At 43.4% G+C, this 23,401-nt stretch overlaps 1 protein-coding gene across 22 annotated transcripts in view; it reads right to left on the minus strand.

Annotated features, from left to right (window-relative positions):
- Nucleotides 1-23,401, minus strand: part of DUSP18 (dual specificity phosphatase 18) — a 127,343-nt gene that overhangs the window by 14,679 nt on the left and 89,263 nt on the right. For 16 of the 22 annotated variants that reach the window (XM_085633710.1, XM_085633698.1, XM_085633714.1 and 13 more), the window contains 2 exons: nucleotides 18,561-18,606; nucleotides 18,306-18,463 (listed from right to left, as the gene is read on the minus strand). Coding sequence is in view for 1 of the 22 variants with exons in the window: in XM_085633717.1 (XP_085489843.1) it covers nucleotides 18,585-18,606; nucleotides 19,151-19,258 (130 nt within the window). In the remaining 21 variants the exon portion in view is untranslated. Of the gene's footprint in view, nucleotides 1-14,367; nucleotides 14,450-18,305; nucleotides 18,464-18,560; nucleotides 18,607-19,150; nucleotides 19,259-23,401 lie in introns of all 22 variants that reach the window. The other 6 variants (XM_085633707.1, XM_085633697.1, XM_085633706.1 and 3 more) reach the window with 2 other exon arrangements.

Raw genomic sequence — 23,401 nt, forward strand, 5'->3', positions numbered from 1 at the left:
CCATTACAGGCGCCTGGAGTTTCCCGTGACAGTATCAATAACACAGAGAGGAGATGGCAACAATTCGAGGTTTGGGCTGACCAGAGACGGCTGGCTCAAGCTGCCTTCACAGTAGGGCTTCTGAGTATACCCAAGGCACATGAGGTGGCAGAATCGGAGGACGAGGAAAAGGTGGAGCTTTTATGGGGTGGATTGTTGAAACTACTGATATGAGATTCTGAACAGCATCATCAAAAGGACAAAAAAAAGATTGTTGCTGATTCTGGATGCGCCATAGACTGTTTTTCGCCCGCCGTGAGGGAAACGGCCAACGAAGACTTCATTCCCTAGCAGCCCCAGCCCAGGCACTTGATACCAGCGTCACCAGGCAGCGCCAGGGCTGCATCAAAGCAGAGCCGGTGCCCCGCAGCGCGGGTGTGCGCCGGGCTAAGCAAAGGGCGGGCCGTCTGTGGCCGTCAGGGGCCAAAGGAGGCCAGGCCGGGCCATCCCTCTAAGCAGGACATACCGCATTCGGACTTGGACTGTTTTTTGGTAATTTTTAATATGTCGTTCAGTCAAAGTTAGGCTTTAAAGTGATTATTTCATACAAATCACTGTTACAGCATTTTTAATGGTGTTATTGTTAACTTCTTAAAGACCTTTACCCATTGCAAATTGTGAAGTACTGAGATACTACTATCCTAAACGATTAAGCATTGCACGTGTTGCATCATGGGCAAAACAAATCCTCCAACCTCTCGCCCTCTCACACGATAAAAAGCAGCCCTAATACCCCCAGTCCCGAGTTTAACTGCTATAGATAAAATGCTACAAAAAACAATAGGGGTGGTAGCATCGGCTATTGAGAACACCGAAAGACGCCTTTCCCTTACTCCAGCTATACCCCCCCTTTTGCTGTTTGGAAATATATCTTTAGCCACTTGTAATTCACCTGACTCAGTTAGCTTCCTCCTTTGCTGAGCTTCCTCGCGCACAGGTAGTGCAAGAGGTTAGCTATCCTACTAAATTGGTCACTGAGACAGCTCCTAAGGGGATTAAAAAGGCACCTAAGCACCGCCCCAGAAATAAGAAATTAAAAATGAAAAAAAAAAAACATCGAAGACTAACACATCTGCCCAACACACCTCTCAGGATGATTTAGGCACCCCTTTCTCCACTTTAGCACCCCCGGTCTGGGCCACTCACTTATTAATCGATCTTCAGGCCCAAATGGAACAGCTTATCAAATCTCAGTTTAAAATCTTGATGAGTAGAATTGATAAAGTGGTCTCATTGATTGACAATAAGAGTCATGGGGGTGAACAGTTGCCCATACGCACTGGGAATAACTCTCGACATTGGCTCCAGGTAACATTGACCAGGTGGTTCAGGGCCCTAGACCTAATGAAGGGTCTCGATCTGACGTCCAGGCACAAGGATCGGTATCAATGAACACGTGTAGACGCACCCCTAACATTGGTCCCGGCCCTGACACCCGTCCCAGGGTGCACCCTGATAAAGTTACTCTTCCCACTCTAGACCCACCCATATTCCAAGAATCCATCAGTAAGCAGCAGCCGGAGGGGGGTCCGGCGACTCAAAAGCCCAACATGAATTTTTCCAAAAATGAAAATTGACAATCATTATTTCTCCCCTAGTTACCACCCGAGGCTTCTCCGTACGTGGTGGTATTAACCGGTGTCCCTCCGCTGTTGGGCGAACGAGGCGAAACATACACCGCGCTGAAGAATAAAATCACTTCGTGGTTAAACAGACAGACCACTAATGAGATCGGATATGGGTGAAATACTATTTGTTAGAAGAGTTACCTGGCTGGGGACCAAACCAAAATATATTGGAGGGGAGTGCGTGATTGTTGATTTTAGGGATCCTGGAGTAGTCAAGCACATCCTTGATTGGGGAGGGCCCTGTCAAATGGGTGCAATTATTCCACTTCCTTTGGGGTACTTCTACTCTCGGGAATTAGTAACAGGGGGACTTGAACCAACTCATTTCCATCAAGGTGGCCTGGAGGGGGAATTTAATATACCCACAGTCAATGGATTTAGTGCCTTGAATAATGTAGATTGACTATTTCACTCTTTGGGGTCTAAAAAAACGAATTCCAACATAGCTGGGTGCACTGTGGAGGTTTCTGGGGTTAAGGAAGTAGGTCTGAGAATAATCCCCTTAAGCCCAGGTGCAGATACAAGCTTGTCAAGAGATGGATTGGAACTGGACAATTCTGCAGGGACTCCTATCAATATGCCCTCTTTCACCTCACCCAGTTCTCATAGGGTGGAACCCCCAAGATCATTATTAGGATCCTGGAATGTAGCAGGACTGAGATCTAAGCTATCCAACCCAGAATGGGGTGAGTTGGTGGATCAGTATGATCTGTGCTGGTTTCAAGAAACCTGGATGGTGACTGCCCCCACAAGGGTGGGATTTGCAACATTCCATATACCCGCTGTACAGGGACCTAAAGGAAGACCTTTGGGGGGACTGTGCATCTGGGTATCTACGCACCTGGGGTGTACAGTGAAAGTAATAGATTCTCATTCCCCGGACATTCTCTCTATCGTCCTTAAATTTATGGATGGCTCAAAGGTGATGGTTGCTAACATATATTTGTGTCTTACCCCCCACGAGCTGGGGTTATCCATGTTAGAGGCTCTTGACGAACTTCTTTCATTTTCTTCACCATCAACACATAGAATTATTGGGGGTGACTTTAACTGTCACTTCGAACCTCTTGTGGGGATCCCCTCTGTAACCTTAGAGGAGGATTCCACCTGGCATATCCAGGAGTGTTCTATGTACCCAGCCATGCGCTTAATGCCAGTGGCCATACAGATTAATAAACTTCTAGTAACCCACTCTCTTAGAGCCTGCAATGGCAGATTCTCTCCTGATGTTCCAGGGAATTTTACATTCAATTGAGTGGGGAAAAGCACTACTATTGACTCCATTATGGTCAATGTAGAATTCTGGTCTCAAATGAGGGCTTTTTGTGTAATTCAAAGGGTAGATAGTGACCACAATCTTTTGTCTTTAGAACTAAAACACACACTGGGTCACCCACATGGATCAGGGGAGTTGGAGATCCGTGTTGACAGGAACTTAATCTCAGTAGCGGGCGGCAGATGCATTAGGTGGGCCAAGTTTGTGCTAGCACCCGAAAAAATTGCGAGCTATATTTACATGTAGCTCGCTCCCTAGAAGAGGCCTTTGAACTTCCAGCTGTGAATTATGATCTTTCTTACTTTCAAGCACTGAACTTTATTCACACTAACCTAATCGCCAATATGGCCGATTATTTTTATACCACAGTGAATAATAGGACACAAACAAAAAAAACAGGTCCAGTGGTTTAATAAAGCTTGTAGGGAGGCGAAATGTGCACTTGTTAGCGAGGTTAAAATCGGTTCTGTGCAGAGTATTAGAGTGGCCAGAACTGCTTATAAAAGTATAATCGCTGAGGCCAAGTCGGAATGGGAGGCCCTAAGATGGGCAAGTATAAAAGAAGCCTTGGACAGGCGCGACTATGGCGTGTTTTGGAACCTTGTGAGATCAGGCTCGTCAGAAGGGACGCCCGCTATATCACCCAATCTGAGCGAAGAGGTTTGGATAGCCCCACTTTAAGCCCTTGTACTACCACACTGACATCGTTTACTCTGTAGAACTAGGTCTCCCCGCAAAGTGCACACCCCCTGTAGTATTATCGGAAGTGAAGGACTCCGATTGTCAATCTTGTTCTATGCAGGAAATTAAGGCGGCCCTTAAAAGTTTGTCTTCTGGGAAGGCTCCGGGATTGGATAGAATCCCAGGAGATCTATTTCTGAGTGAGCAGAAGATTTGGGTTCCCTAGATCTGGTTATATTTTAATGCCATCTTACATGGCATGGAAATTCCCCGAACTTGGTTGGGGGCCGAGATCATTCCCATCTATAAAAAGGTATCCCCACTTGATCCGGCTAATTACCGTCCCATTAGCCTCATTGATGTCTTGCAGAAACTGTTTGCCCGCCTTTTACTAACGAGGTTGCAGTGCTGGATGGACGATCAACACATCTTGACCTCCCTCCAAGCGGGCTTTCGTGCTAAGGTCTCTACCATCGACCAACTGTTTAGACTTCAATTGGTCTATTGGAAGACGGTGACTCTGGGGGCTGGTAGCCTGTACTTGATCTTTGTAGATCTTCGATCTGCATTTGATTTGGTACAGAGAGATAAGCTCTGGGCCATACTGATGGAGATGGGTGCCCCAGCATACCTGTGCCAATTGTTCAAACGTCTACATCAAGGCACCTTTGCGAGGGTGAGGTATGGGAGAAATGGGGAGCTTTCGGCCCCCTTTCCGGTGGAAAGGGGAGTGAGGCAGGGGTGCGTGTTGGCCCCTACTCTCTTCTCTTTGTTTCTTAATGGATTAATTGACCATCTTTTGGGGGCGAGGGATTTAGATTCTCCTAGCTTAGCAGCCCGTAAGATACCAGCCCTGATGTTCACTGATGACACCCTTTTGTTATCAAAATCCTCTATGGGTATTCAGCGAACACTGGAGGCGTTCTGCTTTTTTTGCAAGACAAGAAATTTGGAGATCAACCTCTCCAAAACCAAATTCATGGTCTTTAATGCAAAATCACCTAATTGTCCCCACCCCCATCTGGATGGCACGGTGTTGGAAAGAGTCTCCACCTTTGACTATTTAGGAGTAACACTCAACGATAAGATGGGTTGGGGGTCGCAGATGGCCAAGGCAAACATGAAGTTGGCCCAATCCTCTGGTGGTATTTTAAAGGTCCATAAAGAGGGTTTACATAAAACCCTGGGACCCCCTTTAGAAATTTACAAGGCCCAGGCGAGAGGCGGGGCGCTCTATGGGGTAGAGCTATGGGACCACCTTAGCGCCACCCCCTTGTCCATCACTGAGAATAGCTTTATTAGGCGTCTATTGAGTCTCCCGCAGAGCACACCTCCGATTACTTTATGGTTAGATCTGGGTCTGGGCCCCCATACAGGGGATCATTTCGAACCGACCTGTGATGTACTGGAGGCGACTCTGGGCTACCCCAGAGCTGCTAAGCTACCGGGATGACCGAAGGGATTTAATGACCATAAGGGGGGGTAGGGAAAATCCCCTGGCTAAAATATGTTAAGCAGCTCTGTTATGCACTGGGTAGGGGAGACATTTGGCTCTCCCCGGAGCAGACATGTTCTTTGATGCCTAAAAGGGTGTTGGTCAACTTACTCAATCAATATCGAATGGATCTTGTATGTTCTAGTCCATCCCAGGGCAAGTTGACCAATAGATTTCTGGAGGTGAAGGATACTTACCGCTTTGAGAAATTCTTGGATGACATCCAGTCCTCACTGGCAAAGAAACTTTATGTCCAATTTAGACATGGGACACTCCCACTGAGGGCAGTGACAAACAAGTGGTCATCGCTTCACACGCTTCTAGCTCATGTCCGGGATGTGATGGTTGTGAAGAGACGGATCTGCACGTTCTTCTCTTCTGCCCTCTTTACACCAGGGCTAGAGCTAAATGGATTGTCCAGCTTTGTAAGTCACTGGGTCTCAGGGATTACAGGGAAGCATTTAGAATATTTAAATACGACACCACCCCCCTGATTGTCTTTGCGACCTCTAGATACCTCTGGGCCATGTGGTGCGCCAGAGGCGCAAAAATTAAAAAACAATTATCTGTTACACCTGCGTTACCACAGACCCAGCATATCACAGGGATTCCCTGATATTAACTTGTGTAGGGATTGATTTTACTCTTTTATCTGTTATGTTTTAAATTGCATAAGATTATTTCCTGGTTTTATACTTGCACTTAAAAACTATTTTAGGAGTATACCTCTTCATCATGAATATATTGCATTGTGGGATATTGGTATGTTTTATTTTAATCTTTGTAAATATGTGCTTTTATGGTTTTTAGCCGATAATAAAGCTTTTTTGACTGACTGAAATGTGTAAATATCTATTTAATTTATGTTTTTACTGTGCTGTGTGACTCAATTGGTCACTGCAGTTTCCATGACAAACTCTTGTGAGAGTTCGAAGTGGAATGTTTACTGTTGAAGCGGAGACTGTGGAAGGTAGTTATCTGGGAGATCTGTCACAGACTGTGGCTGGAGTTTCTTCTGAGCAACAAACTTTGTTTTATTACTACACTGTGTGGATATTTTTATAGGAGATCAATGACCTCACATTGGGGACGAGGATAATGTTGCCCATTAGTGTCACCATCTCCATTAAGATAGGCAGGAGAAATTTGTCTTCATATCACCTCCCTGTTGAGATGCCAGAAATCAGCCCAAAGTTGAATTTCCCCAGAGGCCTTAAAAGCTACAATAACTGGTGCCTCTGATGGACACCACCAAGTATTTCACCACACTTGACTTGATGTCTGCCTATCATCAGGTCCAATTGAGTGAAGATTTGAAAAACGGAGCTGCCTTTATTACACCATTCGGCGTGTTCTGCTTCAAAAGAATGCCGTATAGGCTCTGTTCTGCAGTGTCTGTGTTTCTGAGGCTCATGACCAGTTTGTTGAAGGGGATGGTAGGGGTGAAATTCTTTCAGGATAATGTGTTAATTTTCAGTGACAATCTTCATGATCATGTCAACAGGGTCAAGGAAATGCTTCACATATTCATGCAAAGGGGCATAACTCTCAAGATTAACAAGTGTACGTTTGGGAAAACTAACGCATTTGGGACAGGTTATCTCTAGCGAGGGTGTTAAAACCAAGTCTGAACTCATCAGCACAATATCTAAGCTGCCCCAGCCTTCCAACAAAGAAGAGGTACAAACATTTCTTGGAATGGTGGAGTTTTATTCCAGATTTGTTGCCAATTATTCAAGTTGCAATGTAGCCATTAGGAGTCTTCTAAAAAAGGAGTCCAATTTGCTTGGATGATACAGTGCCACAAGGAATTTGAGGATCTAAAAGTTACTCTTTCATCCTCACAGTTTTAAAAGACCTTTGTCCCATGGTTGCCTTGCATAATACTTACAGACGCTAGTGAAAGAACGTTTAGTGCTGTTTTGAAGCAGAAGCATGAGGGAGAAGAGGTCACCATAGCCTTTGCTTCTAGGTCATTGGGGGGTGGGGGAACGGAGGTGCAGTACTCGACCAAAGAAAAGAAAACCCTTGCGGTATACTGGGTGATAAGAACATGTCAACAGTTTCTGTGGGGTGTCAAGTTTCTAGTGTGGACAGACCATAAGTCTAGGCAGGAGGTCTTTGTAAAGAAGGGTCTTGACTGTATTTCATCTAGGATCTGCAAGTGGCGCTTCAGGATTTGCTGTTTTTTTTCTGCCCAGTATTGACAACAAGGTTGCAGATTGCTTGACTAGGTTGGCAGTGGATTCTGGATCGAAGGACGATATAGAAAGGAGGGGGGAAGGAGGATGAAATTAAAGGATGCAATGTCACAATTCGTTGTGTAACAGAGTGAATGGAAGCAGAAGAGGGTGAAGTTTTGAAATGCATGTGTCAACTTGTATTGTCTGGATACAACATCTGGGAAAGAAATGGATAATTTGCGAGATATGTGATGAATTGTTGGTGAACAATGGTATTCTGAGGAGAGGGAGCAAATTGGTACCACCTCAGGGAATCAGAGAATGTCTGACACAACTTGCACATGGGGGACATCAGGGTATTAATAAGACTAAGGAGAGACTTAGATGTGTATATTTGTGGCCAGGAATGGACATCATGATTGAGAGGATTATGAGAGAATGTAGTGAGTGCAGGATGAGTGCGGAAAAAAAAGAAAGTGAGAACGTTTCCCATGGTGTGTTGGGAAATTTCTACAGAGGTTTGGGAGGAGATTGGTTTTGACATAGTTGGCCCCATCAACGCGGGCAAAGCCTCCAGGTATTTGTTTGTCAAAGGACATGAGGTCCCGGTGGCCAGAGTCGGGGGTAACCAATGAAATAAATACTGCTATGGCCATTAGGTTTTTAGTTGATATTTTTGCGAGGGAAGGCAATCCTAGAACTACACTGACAAACAATGGGTTGCAAATGACCTTTAAGGAGATGGAAAAGTGTCTTGGTGATAGGGGCATTACTCATAAAAACCTTTACCCAATATTGTCCAGAAACAAAAAGAATGGGGGGGGGGGAGGGTTAATAGGACAATAAAGGAAACCATTCAGATTGCAATAAAAAATTAAGGAAGTGGGTTCTAGCTGTCATAAGACGGTGGAGGAGTATAGGTTCACTTCACTTTCTAAATCCCGGGGAAGAGTCATTTTTCCTACTTAGGAAACATGAGCCATATATTATGGCGGGGACTCCTTGGGAGAGCAGCTACAGAAAGAAAGAAATGTGCCCTGAAAATGTTATGGAGGAAGCTAGGACAAGAGAAGTGCAGTTGCAGGAGGGAGAAAGGAGAGACAGGACTGTCACAAGGAAGTTAAGCTGTTGCTCATAAAAGTGAGCGATGTGGTTAAAATAAAGATGCCAGAGTTAGAGGAACATCACAGTTCAGCAGAAGATACATTGTGACTAAGGTCTTCCGAGGGGCAGCCACAATGATCATATCTGGAATTTTAATAGGATGGTTGTAGTTAATGACAAGTACATTTGTTCTTTAATACAGGGTATTGTAAAAATATTTAAGTTATGTTTTTACTATGCTGTGCGACTCCATTGGTCACTGCAGTTTCCATAACAAACTCATTCACTTGTGAGAGTTCTAAGTAGAATGTTTACTGTTGAAGTGGAGACGGTGAAAGGCAGTTATCTGTGAGACCTGACAGAGACTGTGTCTGGGGTTTCTCCTGAGTAATAAACTTTGTTTTATAACCACAAAGCTGTGTGGATATTCTTCTTGGAGACCTATTAACTCACAGTATGGTTATATTTCATACAGCCTGTGTTCCGCTGTTTGCAGTGCAGTTTGAGTATGCAGTGGATATATTCTTCTTAATACAACTGGTCCAATCTACAGATATGAAACTGTTGATGGGCCCGTTAAGAATTAATCTGCACAGATGCCCTGTGCGATTGCCATTGTTACAAAATGCATAGTATGAGGTGGATGCCTCTGCTTCTGTATTTTCGGATCCTTGGTTGTCATCTGCTGAAACACCAGTGACTGTTACACCCTCCGCTGATGTGATTGGGTACGACCATGTATGTTCTTTGGAACTTGCGACTGGAGTTCCAAAGAAAACCTCGTCTGTGGGCCAGGGAAAAACATTGTTTCGTCTAATTTTCAGAACATTGAAGCATTCTTGCAGTTTCGAGAAGGCTACATTTTTAATTCAGCTATTTTTTGGGAGCAAAATTGCTTTTTATACAGTGATAATGGTGCATTTTTAAATTGGCTTTTATATATGCAATTTCTCTTTCCTTCAGCTTTATTATTAAAAAGGAATGTTATTTTTAAGACTTTTTTAACATTGTATGTGCAAATTAAACATTGATTTTAGTATATCTTTAGATTCAATTTGAAGCTTTTTAGTCACCTTACAGACAAGGAGTGGGTGTCGAGTAGTTACATAGGCCCCAGGCACAAACACTTCTATTTTACATGCTCATGTTTGAAGTTCAAATCTTTTTTAAACAAGGACTTAACACACATTTCCTTGCATGGATCATGAGCTAAAAATGTCAGAAATGGTTTTGCTTACAGTTACACTTCTTCGTAGGCACATTATCAGATCTTAGGATATTCTGTAGAAAAACTTAGTACACAGTGCAAAATGCAGCTGTTTGTTGTTGTCAGTTTGGCGACAGCTCTAGATTAATACATAAACTGTGGCAGCCTTGGTTTAGAAAGAGGCGCATCTCAATGGACTTTCGATGGTCACCCATGCCTGAATTCCAGCCCAGCTGAATTCCAAACACCATTCTGGGAAGGAAGACAGGCTGTTGCAAGACTAGCTACCCAATGACACATGCCGCAGGTAAATAGGAAGTTAGACTATTCTAAGGGACTTCGCCAGATTAGCACATCCTATACTTATTAGGATAGGAAGCGCTAGGAAGGACTACACTACAATGGGGTGTTTGGCTCCCAGTGGAAGACAAATGTGGACCTATTACTTCCCAAGTCCACACAACAAATTACCCCCTTTTTTCTTAAAGTGTGCAGAGCCAATTTTAGGAGGAGCAAAAGTGAAAGAAGAGACAAATCAAGTATAGCGTGCAAGAGAAAAAGACAAGGTTTGTAGACACAACAATCAAACTAAACTGAGGCTTAACAAATTATTTTTTGGGGATATAACACATTTAATTGTAGAACAATACATCAAGGCCAAAAACACAGACTGCTCATACAACGGTCTGTCATAAAAAAAAGGGAAAGGTATCTATGTAAAACAATGCAACATAAAAAAATGAAAGGTCATTCGGCACTCTGTCCTGATGATGGCCCTGGTCAAGTTAACCATGGGGGCTGAAACGTCAACATAACTTTCCAATATGGACTGCTAAAACTAATTATATACATAACTCTCAGACTTGATAATCTTGAGTTACTTTTTTCGCATCAATTTGTTCTTTTCATTGGAGCCTATTGGTATTACATTTTTGTGTGTTTTTCTCAATGTATGCACCCAAAGCTTTACTAATCTTTCATTGAGTTGTTACACTTCTTGTACTGCGCCGTTGGTATATACTAGGACTATGTTTAAATAGTCTCAGTCTACTCACTCATGGTTTTCATTAAGATTGACAAATTCTGATCTTTTCATTCATTTTTTCCTGTGTGGGTATTGACTTATTTATTTAGATAAATACAAGTCATTAAATATAGTTTGTCTTAACTTTTGCGGCTTTGATTTCCCCGAGAGATCCCACTGCTTCTTTGTTTATGCTACCTTGGTTCTCAGGGTAATTGGGTTCACCCCGTTTAGGGTTACTGACTACTACATTTACACACGGATGGTGAACAATCCAAGCATAGATTGGTGAAACTTTGAATATTTCTCTTTCTTTGCCCAGGTTCTACTTGAATCCCAGTACTTGAATCACAGTGTGAGTTGCACACAAAATATGTTTGCTCACAAGAGCTGTGATTCCACCTGATGTATGCACGATTTCCAAAACAAGGCGGCTACAACAGAAGGCCCATTTGTGGCCTGCTTCCTCAAAAACACAGACCTCAGGACCTTAAATCTAAACTAATTCACATCTGCCTGTTGTAAACAATTCTTTACAAAACACTGGGGGGTTGGAATTGTGCAGTGGTTTGCTAGGATCAGTCTTATCAGCCCCATTCCCTTCCCAAAATGTACCCTGATGCTTCAGAGTGACCTCTCACAGAATCAAAGATCCCCCTTTGAAGTGTATTCAAGAGCCTGGCTCTTCCTTTCTCCAGTGTGTGTGTGTATCTCACCCAGCTCTCAGGAACACGGCAATCTACAAATCTGTCTGGGGGGGGAGGTGGGGGGGGGGGGAATACTCAACCTCCCCATGCTCCTCCTGTCAGCTTTGGGTTCTCCCAAATGGAACCAGGAGTCTTCCATGTACTGTACCGTTCACAGGCACACATACGCCCAGCAAATGCATACAACACACACATGCTGCATAGCGTTTTTTGGTTTCCATCCAGCACTCTGCTTCAAAACATCTGCACAGAGAGGTGGGATAGTCAGAAAAATGTGGTAGATGCAGTCTTGGTCGACGCATCTCTTGTACCCCTTTCCTCCTATTGCCCTTCTCCCCACAGTGTTTCCAAAGATTTGGGAGGAGATGATTGAAGTAATCTGAATAGCCCTATCCTGGACCAGAAGGACATGATTTCAAACTCCGATTCAAACTCTAATCCAATTAGCAGAAAAACAATGTTTTTATTTTACACTATTCACTCCGCTACCAAGATATACCCATTTATCTCCAAAGGCACGCAAGTGTTAAGTCGGTCAGGGTGGAAGTTGAGAGGGTAGGGTTACAAGATCTAAGCTGATCTAGGGAAATAGCCAGCTCTATTCAAGAGCTTGGAAAACCATCCACTTAATCCTCATACTCAAAGCATTGGAAACATTCTGAAATGTAGTGTTCAGTAAAAAACCTAGTGGCTACCTCTTGTGACCCATTTAACATGCTGGATTTTTGGAAGGAGGGTTTTCAAAGAGGGCAATTCACTTTAACTTTGTCTTATCATTGAGCAGCCACTGGAACTTCCAGCGAGACATGGGATGATTTTTCAAAGATCACCCGTCTTGTTAACAGGTTGCTGACTATATGGGGGCACCCTGTTGCAGCTGGGATCACCAACTTGCGTCTACACGCAGGCAACAGCCTCATCGTTTCACCAACCCCTTCCTCACACCTCCCTACAGATATACACTTGCAAGGATCCCCCAATGGACCTTTGCTGGGGGTCTGCTTTCTTTTGAACTGCCCACTCCTTTGTCCTACCCATCTTCCAGAAAGCAGCCTGTCAAAGCAGGAGCTACTCCAAAGCTGATGGCCCCACAACATAGGCTATCGGAGTGACTATAGGATTGCATCTTGATGTAAGCCACAGTGATATGTGCATCAAAGGCTTATCAAAGGCCCCAGTCCTACTCTTTATGATTCTTTTTTCAGCCCCAGTTCCTTTCTAAGCTGTGCCCTAGCACCTTCACAGAGACTTCTCTCAGAATCAAAGAGCACCCTTTGAAGTGCACCGAAGAGCCTCACTCTGCCTTTCTCCAGTGTGTGTGTGTCCCACCCAGCTCTCAGGAATGTAGCAATCAACAAATTTGTCCAAGGGGACGGGGAGGGAGAATCCTCTATCTCCTCATGCTCCACCAGTCAGTCTTGGGTCTCCCAAAATGGAACCCAGAGTCTTCAATGTATTGTACAAGTCAAAGGCACACATACACCCAGCATATGTAAACACACATGTGCTGCACAGAGCTACAAACTAACTTCAGGAGACAAAGGGTGAGTTAAGCACACGCCAGCAGAACTTTACACAAGTAGGCTTGAAGCCGCACTTTAGTTACAGAGGTCAAACGGTCTGTTAACGCCTACTGGTCACTCAATGGCATCCTGCCAAAGTACTTGTGCTTCTTAGCTCCTGGTAAAGGCAGTAGTCCTGTCTAACAACGCACTCCACGAGGCATGCCTATGTCATGATGCACATGCATGATTCGTGTTCGCCCATAACAAAACAAAAAAAAAAATCAATCAGTACCAGTGATACAGAAATCATTGCAGCTGGGGCACCCATGGGAAGCAGTGCACAATCATCTCCACAGGAGGGACATTTCCGTCCCAATACCCAGCATCTGTGTGTAGATTGGTATTGCGGGCTATCATAAAAGCATAATTGCAAGCAGTAAAATCATGGGCAGTAGCAAAGGGTGTCACTTTCATTGACCGGTCCAGGGCTATAACAGGGTCTTTTGCAGATACATTTGTATAACACTCATTTAGAGCTAGGTAATACTGTTAATTTTGGCTCTCATGTATTAAAATATGTTATGTAGTAAATAACAATCCTTGAACTACTATTAAACTTTAATTTCATCAAAACTGGTAACTGGATTGGGGTTCATTTAGAAATCACATAAAAAAGGGATCTCATGTACATCCTCATATGGTTTTGACCGCGAGAGAAAGGACCGATAAAACAAATGGCGGCTCCTCCTCTAAGGCGGAGGAGCGTCATCCCACTGAATGAAAGGAAAAATAACATGATAATAACTGTCGTTTTTATCAAGTTATTTTTCCTATAGATGTCAGTGGTTCTCGGACGGGGCAGGACTGGCCAGAGCAGGGGAGCAGTGCTGTGCACTCCCAAAGTGCGCATGAACTGTTTGGCTGGCCCTCTTGGGCCGGCCAAACAGTCCATGCGCACTTTGCATGTTCCTACCAGGCTGCATTACACAGCCTGGTCAGAAACATGCACAGGCTCCCTCTGTTGCAGTCTGAGTGCCGATCCATGGCGCTCAGACCAATCACCACCAGGGACCTGTAGCAGCCGCTACTGGGTAAAAGGGTAATGAACAATTTACTTACAGGTGATCTTAAATACACTTATCCTTATTCTTACCCCTGTCTTTTTTACCCCTCAATGTTGTTTGTTAATGAAGCAGGGGTCGCCCCGGTGGGAGGGAATATTTACATGTGAATGGAGGGCTTTGGTATAAGCAACAAAAGAAAGAATTCAGTTTGCAGTTCTACTAAACACGATCTTGCGGAGGTGGGTGCCTCACTTGGCTTTGACTGTGAAAAGAAGGACTAAGGATGAGGGAAATGAAGACCACCGGTAAGTAATATGTTCATTATACCTCAACATTGTCAAAGCAAAACACCCGTCTTATTTTACAGAGGGAGGGTGGGAGCACACTGCCTCACATCCCAGCACTCAATGTTCCCCAACGCATCATGGTAAATTCAGTGCATGATAACACTTACTTGAGTAGTAGCCTTCAATTTTCCACCCTTGTTGGTGCAGCCTGTGCAGTGTAACTATGGACACGTGTTTCTGGATTCATTCCTTCATCATTAGAGAACAACAAGTCATTTTGCTTATTTCATTTAGGTGTTCTTTGTATTGTAATTGATGTTGGTTATGCTTAGATGAACAATCAGAACACACATGCAGACATCAGTAAAAACAGAAAATACACAAAAGCACTGATGCAAACACAGGTAACACATACAGCCACACTTTAGCACAAGTCGGTAGGTGAAGGATGGATGCACGCATGCATGCATGTATATATATATATATATATATATATATATATATATATATATATATACACGGATTAATTGATAGCGGAGTTTGAATGCTTGTATGCACCTACAGCCATTCATCTATTCATTATTCATCCAATGGTGGATGGGTTGGATAATGGTTGAGAAAAACAAGCTGAATACAAGTAGGGTGGATGTAGTTATGAGTGACTGGATGATAATTGCAAGGAGGGGGGTAAATGCAATGGATGAATGTGTGAATGGTGGACGTATGAAGGTGGGTTTTTAGTAGGTGCAGGTAGGTACCTACAGCTAGTAATAATTCCACAATCACTAGTGAGGTCCAGTCAAGTCTCAATAAATTAATCCTTGCTCAACCTTTGGAAGCTTGCAAGACGAGCAGTCAGGTTCAACTTAGGAGGCAGGTGTGTGAAGCATTTAATATCACCATAACAGTAAATAAAAGACACAAATATTTTTATCTTTAAAATGACACTAAAATGACAAAAATCCAAATGTAGCGAACCGGAGATATTAATTTTTTAAAGAATAAACTGTAAACTAGTGCCTAAAAGCACAAAGCGCCAACCTGGGACTTCTGTTCATGCTAGACTGGCTCACATCTGAAATCTCAATCGGACTGAGACAGAGCAGGTCAGATACAGTCCCAGGTAGGTCCTGCTGAAGTTTTACCTTCTCACAATTGTGCCGAGTGTCCTGTTTGTGGGGCAGAACTTTGCTGGCAGCAAGGAGAGCATCACTGGTTGTGGTACGCAGGGCATGAACGGCAGCTGGGTATCACGGGTAGACGAGCTGGAACCTCACAGTCACAAGAGGAGATACTTGCTGTGCGAGGAGACAGACTTGCTCACACACGATGAGTGGCACAGTTCTGGAGTAAACGTGCCCATTTGCGAAGAGCCCAAAAGCTTGATTTTATGTGCTACAGACTCAACAAAGGTCCCTAGGACCTGAGATGCACCTCTTGGGGGTCATAAACACATTGCAGCCGGGTCCAGGAACTGTAGTTCAGGTGGTTCTTGGTTCCTTTGTGTAGAGCAGATACTTCTAGAGCTGGGCAAAGGTTCAGAAGGTCTGGATTGCCACTTGGGGGCTAGAACTCAATCTCCCACAGTGCACCTGTGCAATCATGGAAAATCCAGGTGTAGCTTGTGAGCTGGAGTAGACCTCTCCTTGAGCGGTTGCAGACTATTTCTTCCAGCACTTTAATACCTGTTGCTGCTCAGGGGGCCTACTCCTTATCCTATAAGACAGGCACAGTCCTTTCTTGTGTATGGATCCATTGAGTGCAGCAGGGCAGTCATTATTCACCAGATGTTTTAGACATGGATCTGGGGAGCTCCTGCAGATCTCCCATATTTATTCCCCATTCAGGGTTGGCAAGAGATGTGAGCACCCAAACCAATGGGGTTTAAGTTGCCACCCTCTGTTATGACCACTTCCTGGGAAATGTGGTGTATTTGTGTCCCAGAATGAACAGTTTTTTAAAAATCTAAATGGATATATTCTCTCCTTGGAGTACAGGTCTGGTTATCCAACTCACAGGTGAGGCTAACTTTTTTATACACTCACCTTCCAGCATACCTCAATCTAATTAAGGGGCCTCCCATCTGGCTGGGGATCAAGGAAGTGGGGCCTGGCCTGGACCCTGTGACATCTGTGCTTCTATCTTTGAAGACCAGTTTATCTCCCCAGCCCCCTTTCTGTCCCTGGGTTCTCTAGGAAGCAAATTTCCTCCCACCAAATGGCCGTATGGTTTCTGCCCTAAACCTCTTCACACCTAATCAGGGATCAGCTTGGTCAGGCTGTCAGAGGCTGGCCAATCAAAAGAAGCTGCTACAGGGCTGTTTTAGGTAACTTCAGGAAAGCATTAAAACCATGTTCCTGCAAAAGTTATAATAAATCCGACCTTGGCAAGTTGTTGGATTTACTGTAACTATTTATTTATTTAAGAGGTTTTATATAGCGCTGGCTTCACCCTGAGGTATCAGAGCGCTTTACATTGGAATGACGATAGTACATGGATTACAAAACAAATAGTAACAAAAAGAAACATTAAGTTATGGTAGACTTAAGGGACAAAATGGAGTAACATATCTTGATAATGATCTAAAATAAAAGGAAGGCGCTATTTACAAGAACATATGAATGAGGTAATTACAAATTGTTAAACAATAAGGAGCAAGACTCATTTTTGACAAGGACAGGTGGTGCAGTGTTAGGAGAGTGTTGAAAGGAGGGCGACGCAAGAGGCGAGTATGGGTACTATGGGTGGTGAGAAGATGTTGGAAGAGTACAAGAGGTGGGAGCGAGGAAGGAAAGGAAGGAGATTGAAAAAGGAAGAGATTGTGCAGCGGGTATGGAAATAGAGCGATTATGGACCCCAATATTTGTTGGTCTTTTTTAAAACTGAAGTATGAGGTTTTAAGTCGTAGGTCCTTAGGGAGGGCATCCAGATGCTGGGGGCCTTACCAGAGCAGGAGCGAGATTGTGTGGCTTTCTTTTTTTTGCTGAGGGGGGACGTGGAGGAGAGATTATTAACTATTATTATTATGAACTATTATTTTGATACTTTGAATTATGTTGCGTGCTACCTCTTGTCAAATGTTAGACTTTATTATGTTTTAATGAAGCCTTCCCATATTAGCCTATGGAGTTAGCAGCAATAAAATCTGGAAAACAACTTTGGGTGCTTTTCCTTTACCAGGGCATACAAACATATTTTATAATGTCCCTGCTATTTATAACAAGGCACTCTACCCTTGGACACCCACGGCAGAACTTAGGTGTGGTTTATATGTAATAAAAAGGTAGTTTTGGAATTTGGAAGTACTTTTGATTAAAAAGTCGAATTTGGAAACGGTTTGATTTTAAAACCCGCTTGCAAGGCAGGACTGGCTTTAAAATGACACCAGAGACCACAGCAGTGTACACTTCAGTGAATTAAGTCCACTGGGTTCTCTAAACCTACATGCCCAACCATATACTAGGACTTACGGGTAGGTTGTCTGAACCAATTGTAATTACACAAATTAGTATATACCTTTTAAAGGGCAGAGCACTGGCCCTAGGTCTGTTTAGCAAGGCCCAGGGCACTTTCAGAGCCAGTAACCACCAGTGTCAGTCAAAAAGTGGGGGTGATCAGGGCAAAAAGGAGGACTTTCATACAGTAGATAAATGTGTGGGTGTATGGAGGCATAGATACAGCACAGATGGATACAAAGAGAAATAGTTGGGTACATAGGTGGCTAAATATGAGTAATTAGATGAACACATATTCCTTTAAATCCCAAAGTTTTTTTTAAAAGCTGTCCATATTTTATTCACAAGCCAATAAAAACATCTCCATTTAAATGCAACTCTGGTTTCAAAATCCCCTAATTAATATTTACCATTCTTAGAACAGCAGATTTACAGTGGTAAGCACTATGCACCAGTTAGTTGGGCACAAAAAGAAGAGGACAAGGGGTTGCACGGATAGTGTGGCTGATGTGTCGGACCTATCCAAAATGCAGGCCCAGAGTATTGCGGTTCCCATAAGGGGAGAAGCACTTAGCCTTTAAGATTACACACTCTCTTGCAGGAAGTCACTCATCTTAGGGGTGGCTTCCTGCTTGCTTACGACAACTTACCTAGTGTGGAGTTCCAGTCGACATCCTTTCCTGGCGTCTTCTGTGCTTCTGTTTTTTGGGCGTTGTCGCGGCTGTGTTTTCCGTCGTCTAGGCTTAGGGTGGAGAATCGTGGTGCGCGTGCTCATCTGGAGCAGCTCCCTTCTTTCGTTTCGTGTTTGCTTCCAAGATAAAGAGAAAAATACAATGAGGAGACATTATTAACTTCTTCTGGGTAATGCGCTGAAAGCACTTCATTATTTTCAGGGCATAACTTACCTGTTCGTATTTTGAGAATAAAGTCTATTGCCTGTGTTTCGGCTGTCTATCAAAGAAACAAAAAATACAACATTTATTAGCGGCATTTCATTTAGGAATAATTAATGATTTGAGGTTAAATCATTTTAGTAAGCTGCATTAACCTTATGTTACATTTATCATTTATATTTTTAGTCAGCATGAAAACTTTATTCTATATAACGCATGAAGGAATGCTTAATTGTTTGCAGATTTTTGAAAAACATATGTTGTGTACCTGCAAGTTCCAAGGAAAAGCATGTTTTGAAGATTTACAGACTGCAGGTTAGGTGAGATATTATGTAATAGTTACATATTTCCTACTAGTTAGTGGAATTAGAGGAATTGCATTATGTTCTTTTCTTTTCAGTAACCAGTCAGTCTATCCAGAAGGGCAGCATTAAAGAACATTTAGACAGAAGAGAGAACTGTCAGGTATTTCTCATACATGTGCCTATTTTCAGTGTAGTGTAGGGAAAAAGTGTAATATTCTTCATAACTCAAAAACAATTATTTTTAATTGCAGGAGAAAAGAGAGGAAATTCAAAGCAACAACGAAAATGAAGCTTTACCTTTCCATCCCTACTTCCAGGACGGGCAGGATTAGGCCTTGATATAGTTGGGACTTTTCTGCTTGACCCGATGGTTGGGAGTATTGTTCGTGACTGACCATTTCACTCCTGCAGAAACGCATACAAGATAAGATTCTGATAGTACAACGAGCCCACAAGGATTTTTCGCCTGAGTGAAATGGAGGCACGGGAAACAACTAGCAGACCTGGCCCTTCTCATTGGAAATCTGCAGAAGGAGACTCGGGCTCTAGCACGAACAGTCATTGGTTTAAAGAGAATAGAAAATATGGGCCCGGTCATTAGGGAACGACACCAGGGGAGTATCTTCTGAGTACCTTTTTATCTGTAGCCGGAACAGGTCAGGTGTCTTTTTAGGTCTCGCGAGCCAAAGGCTCGAAGAGACATTTTATATCTGGGCTTTTCAAAGTGCTGCCGTGGCCTAAAGCTACAGTGCACGTGAACGTGCACGTGCACAGCTGCTCCCACTCCACCCTCCCTCCTCCCTTCTCTATAGCTTTGGCTCCTTTGAGCACTTCAAAGGGTCCGCTCCCCCGCCCCCAAGCGCTCGCGCCCACGCTCCGCCGGGCTTGTCTTGTTTTGTGTGTTGTAGGGTAAACACAGACAAATGTAATTCATTCAAGCAAGATGCTAGCAACGGGGATACAATGACCATCTTTTATTCATTTCATATTACCTAGAGTGATTTTTGTTGGGCACACACCTCCATGAGGAATATTCCTTAAAGCACAATGCTGTCAGTCAAGTACCTGATGGCACTGTGTGTTACTAACAAAAAAAACAGCTTTGTGGCCACGTGAAGCCGAACATCATGAGATATAGGGTTCAGTAATGCTGACACTACGGCAAAACCAGCTTCAGATAAACGCAAATGACGGGACTTTTATTATAGCCGAGTAATTAACTGACGTTTCAACAAAACTGGAATAAATTGACCCCTGAACTGAATTTATTTTAATTTTTCTTCCCTCGGTACAACCGTACGACTTCTTTTATCACCCGCTCAGAGATAGTAAACTGTGTGCGCATATCACAGTTCAATGCGCTCCGTGGGAAGCATTCATACAATCGTTAACTACCTCTCTTTGTTTACCATTTTGAAAGGAAACTTGGCTAAGTGCGCGCAGTTTAATCATATCAAAGACAGATTTAACACCCTACGCATTGATTTCCGAGTGTTGTGGTGCTGGCTAATGAGTACAGATGGAAACACTTGTGGTTTTCGCCGGAATTGTGTCTTTCGCGGAGCACACACGCCTCGTTTAGCAGCTCTGAGTTAAACACTGCACGTATCTCAGACTTCAGGGAGCGCGAGGAGCTCGCTTTGAAATAAGGTAAAGCAGGGGGGCTTAATTTGAGCCGGTGGTTGTCGGTGGGGGCCACCAACACTTATGTTTCCTGGGTGTGGCCTAACGACCAGGAGCTGCTGATCTTGGAGCCGGGGATTCAAGTTCGAGTCACAGCATCGGCTCGATATCCTGTGATTTTGAGCAAATCACTTACTCTCCTGCGCCTACCAAAAAAAACCAAAAAAACATTAATGTGTCTTTCTGTAATGTAACTGCTGTTCGTGTACAGCACTTCAATACCTTCAGGTCAACTTCGCTGGTTTTTTATGTGACTAGCCATGAGACCCGACCCACTTAAAGGCCAGGCTACAACATATTAGACACCTCAGTTGTCACCCCACGACTTTAGTATACCATGAAAAAAAACGAGTTAGGTGTTAGCGCAATGTTACGTTTAGTGTGTTTTTGTATCGTTTATTGCTTTTTCATTAGTCAGGCATGACAACGCTTCCTGCCATGTCATTAAAAATGCTAATTACTTGTCACGATACAGAAGACAAACTGGCGGGATGAAATCAGACTTTCTATTGACTTGTAAGACCTTCAGCACATTGCAATGCAGCGATTGGTCATCCTCAACAACAATCGCTTTCGTCTGCAATACCCGGGACAGAACTCACACCCTACGTGCTCAAGAACAAAGCAATTTCGTCGAAAGGAGTAAAGGGCAAATAAGTCGAAGGGTCATCATCATAAAAAAAAAAGGAATATTTTCTGGAATATTAAATCTGATCCAATTAATATGTGCAGAGCTCAGTGTAGCAAACGTCGTCAGATTACTCTACGTAAAACACGTCTCTAGTCCTGTACGTTCAGTTACCAAATCTTAACAAAATATTACATCTGGGAGTTTATATCTTGCTTCAAGTTAACTAACTGAATTAATATTTATGACAACAATGCATTGTGCAACGAAAGCCGAGGATTTAATTAATTTGCTTGGCATACATGGAGCAATTTGTCAAACATAAACGTGACACGAGTTAGTACTTAATAAATGTAGGTATTATGGATGAAATTAGCATGCCGAGTGCACTGCAGTTACCCACAGGTGATTTTTCCAAAGACTTCAAATAATGGAATAGGCACATAGACTGAAATATTCTTTTACCCAGTAGGAGTGATTGCAACAAACAGAGGCCAAGGACTGAATGGGTATTGAACCTACACTTCTATCTCTACCTCAAATGTGATTTTCACTGCCTTGGGGCTCCGGAATAAGCTTACGTCTCTCCAGCATCCGTTTTGGATCTATCCATCTGACACCGTCCATCAGTTCTTCATTTTTCTGTCTGTCACATAGTGTATGTATGGCTCTATGATCATTGTATGTGATCGGTGACTGTGTGACATCTGTGTATGTATGTGTGAATGAAAGAGTGGCTACATGTTGTGCGCTATACACAAGTCATATATATTGGCTTCATCAATGCTTTTAGGGTCTGTCTTGATAGTGAAGGTATCTGCGAAACTACCGGTACCAGTACTCTAATACTTTGAATATATACATAGACTGCGATTTGGCTCCGCCCAGATTCTTATCTTTTGCTCTCATCTCATGCGTCAGTCGGCATCCTATGGATTGTTTATATTGTAGTTCACGAGGGCTAATCTTACAACTGAAAAGTACATTGAATCATCAAACATTAAATGCTTTATCTCATAGTTGCATTATATAGAGAACGTAATCGATTTTTTTTTTCTTAGTTTTTTCACTGTAGCAGTTTTTCTAAGATGTTTTAGTTAGGATTCAAAATTCCAGGCCGATGTATTGGCTTCGGCAATGCTTGCTTGAAACGGAGTTCCACCCCAGTGTCTGTGACGTCACCATGCCCCTGTGTGCTTAAGCCAGTCACTTCAAAGCCGGGGGCGCTTTCTGTATTTGATCACATGCTACCACCAGTCAGGCCCCTTTCTCATTGTCTTCACGCTGAGTGAATAACCCACGTGTGATTAACAAAAGTAGTACCACAGGGGGCCTCACTTCACCCACATTGCCTCCGCCCCAACACCAAAAGAAAGGATGCGCAGGCATTTTGAACAATAATTGAGAAGGAACATTCGCGCCTAAACTCAAGACATTAGATTACACAGTTGGTGCATTTACGACTATCCACAATAAGCAGACACAAAGACAGACACAAAGACAGACACTCAGAGAGCCAGACACACACTCATACACAGATACAGACTCGCATCTAGACACGCAGACACACAAGCAGACACATTTACAGACACTCAGAGAGGCAGACACACGCACCACGCATACACCCAAACACACTTACACACTCGCACCTAGACACACAGACATACGTACAGACACATACGGCTCTAGTCACCTGACCTGGGTGAAAGGGCTGCACGTGCTCTTCTCCTGGGAAAAGAGGCTGGACTCACTCTGAGAGCCCTGGTAATAGTAAACAAACAATCTGTGTTGTTGCTGAGGACTCCCTGCTCTGTTCTGCTTGTCTTGAGGAATGTGCTTCCTTGAGATAAGCACAAGTTTTATGGGGTCCCTTTGCTCGACCGAAGAATTCCTTGTCTTTGCTTTTGAAGTGTAGTGGGGGGCGGGGGGTTTATGACCCCTCTATCCCTTTGCTTAGCAAACTTTTTGCAGACGTGAGCTGCATCTGGTGTCGCGTTAGAAGTTCTAGAGCCCAGATATTTACTGTTTGCGATAAACAAACAAGCATTTGCAATGCAATAGGTCTCGCATTTATACGAGTTTGAGCTATTGGCATTGTAAATGACAATGCTTTTTATTTAAGTTTGGTTTTTTAAAAACATAAATAAAAGGCACTGTCATTTACAATGCCAATAGCTCAAACTCGTATAAATGCGAGACCTATTGCATTGCAAATGCTTGTTTATTCATGTGACTAC

This window comes from Triturus cristatus, chromosome 11 (assembly GCF_964204655.1).
Source record: "Triturus cristatus chromosome 11, aTriCri1.1, whole genome shotgun sequence".
NCBI classification, from domain to species: Eukaryota; Metazoa; Chordata; class Amphibia; order Caudata; family Salamandridae; genus Triturus; species Triturus cristatus.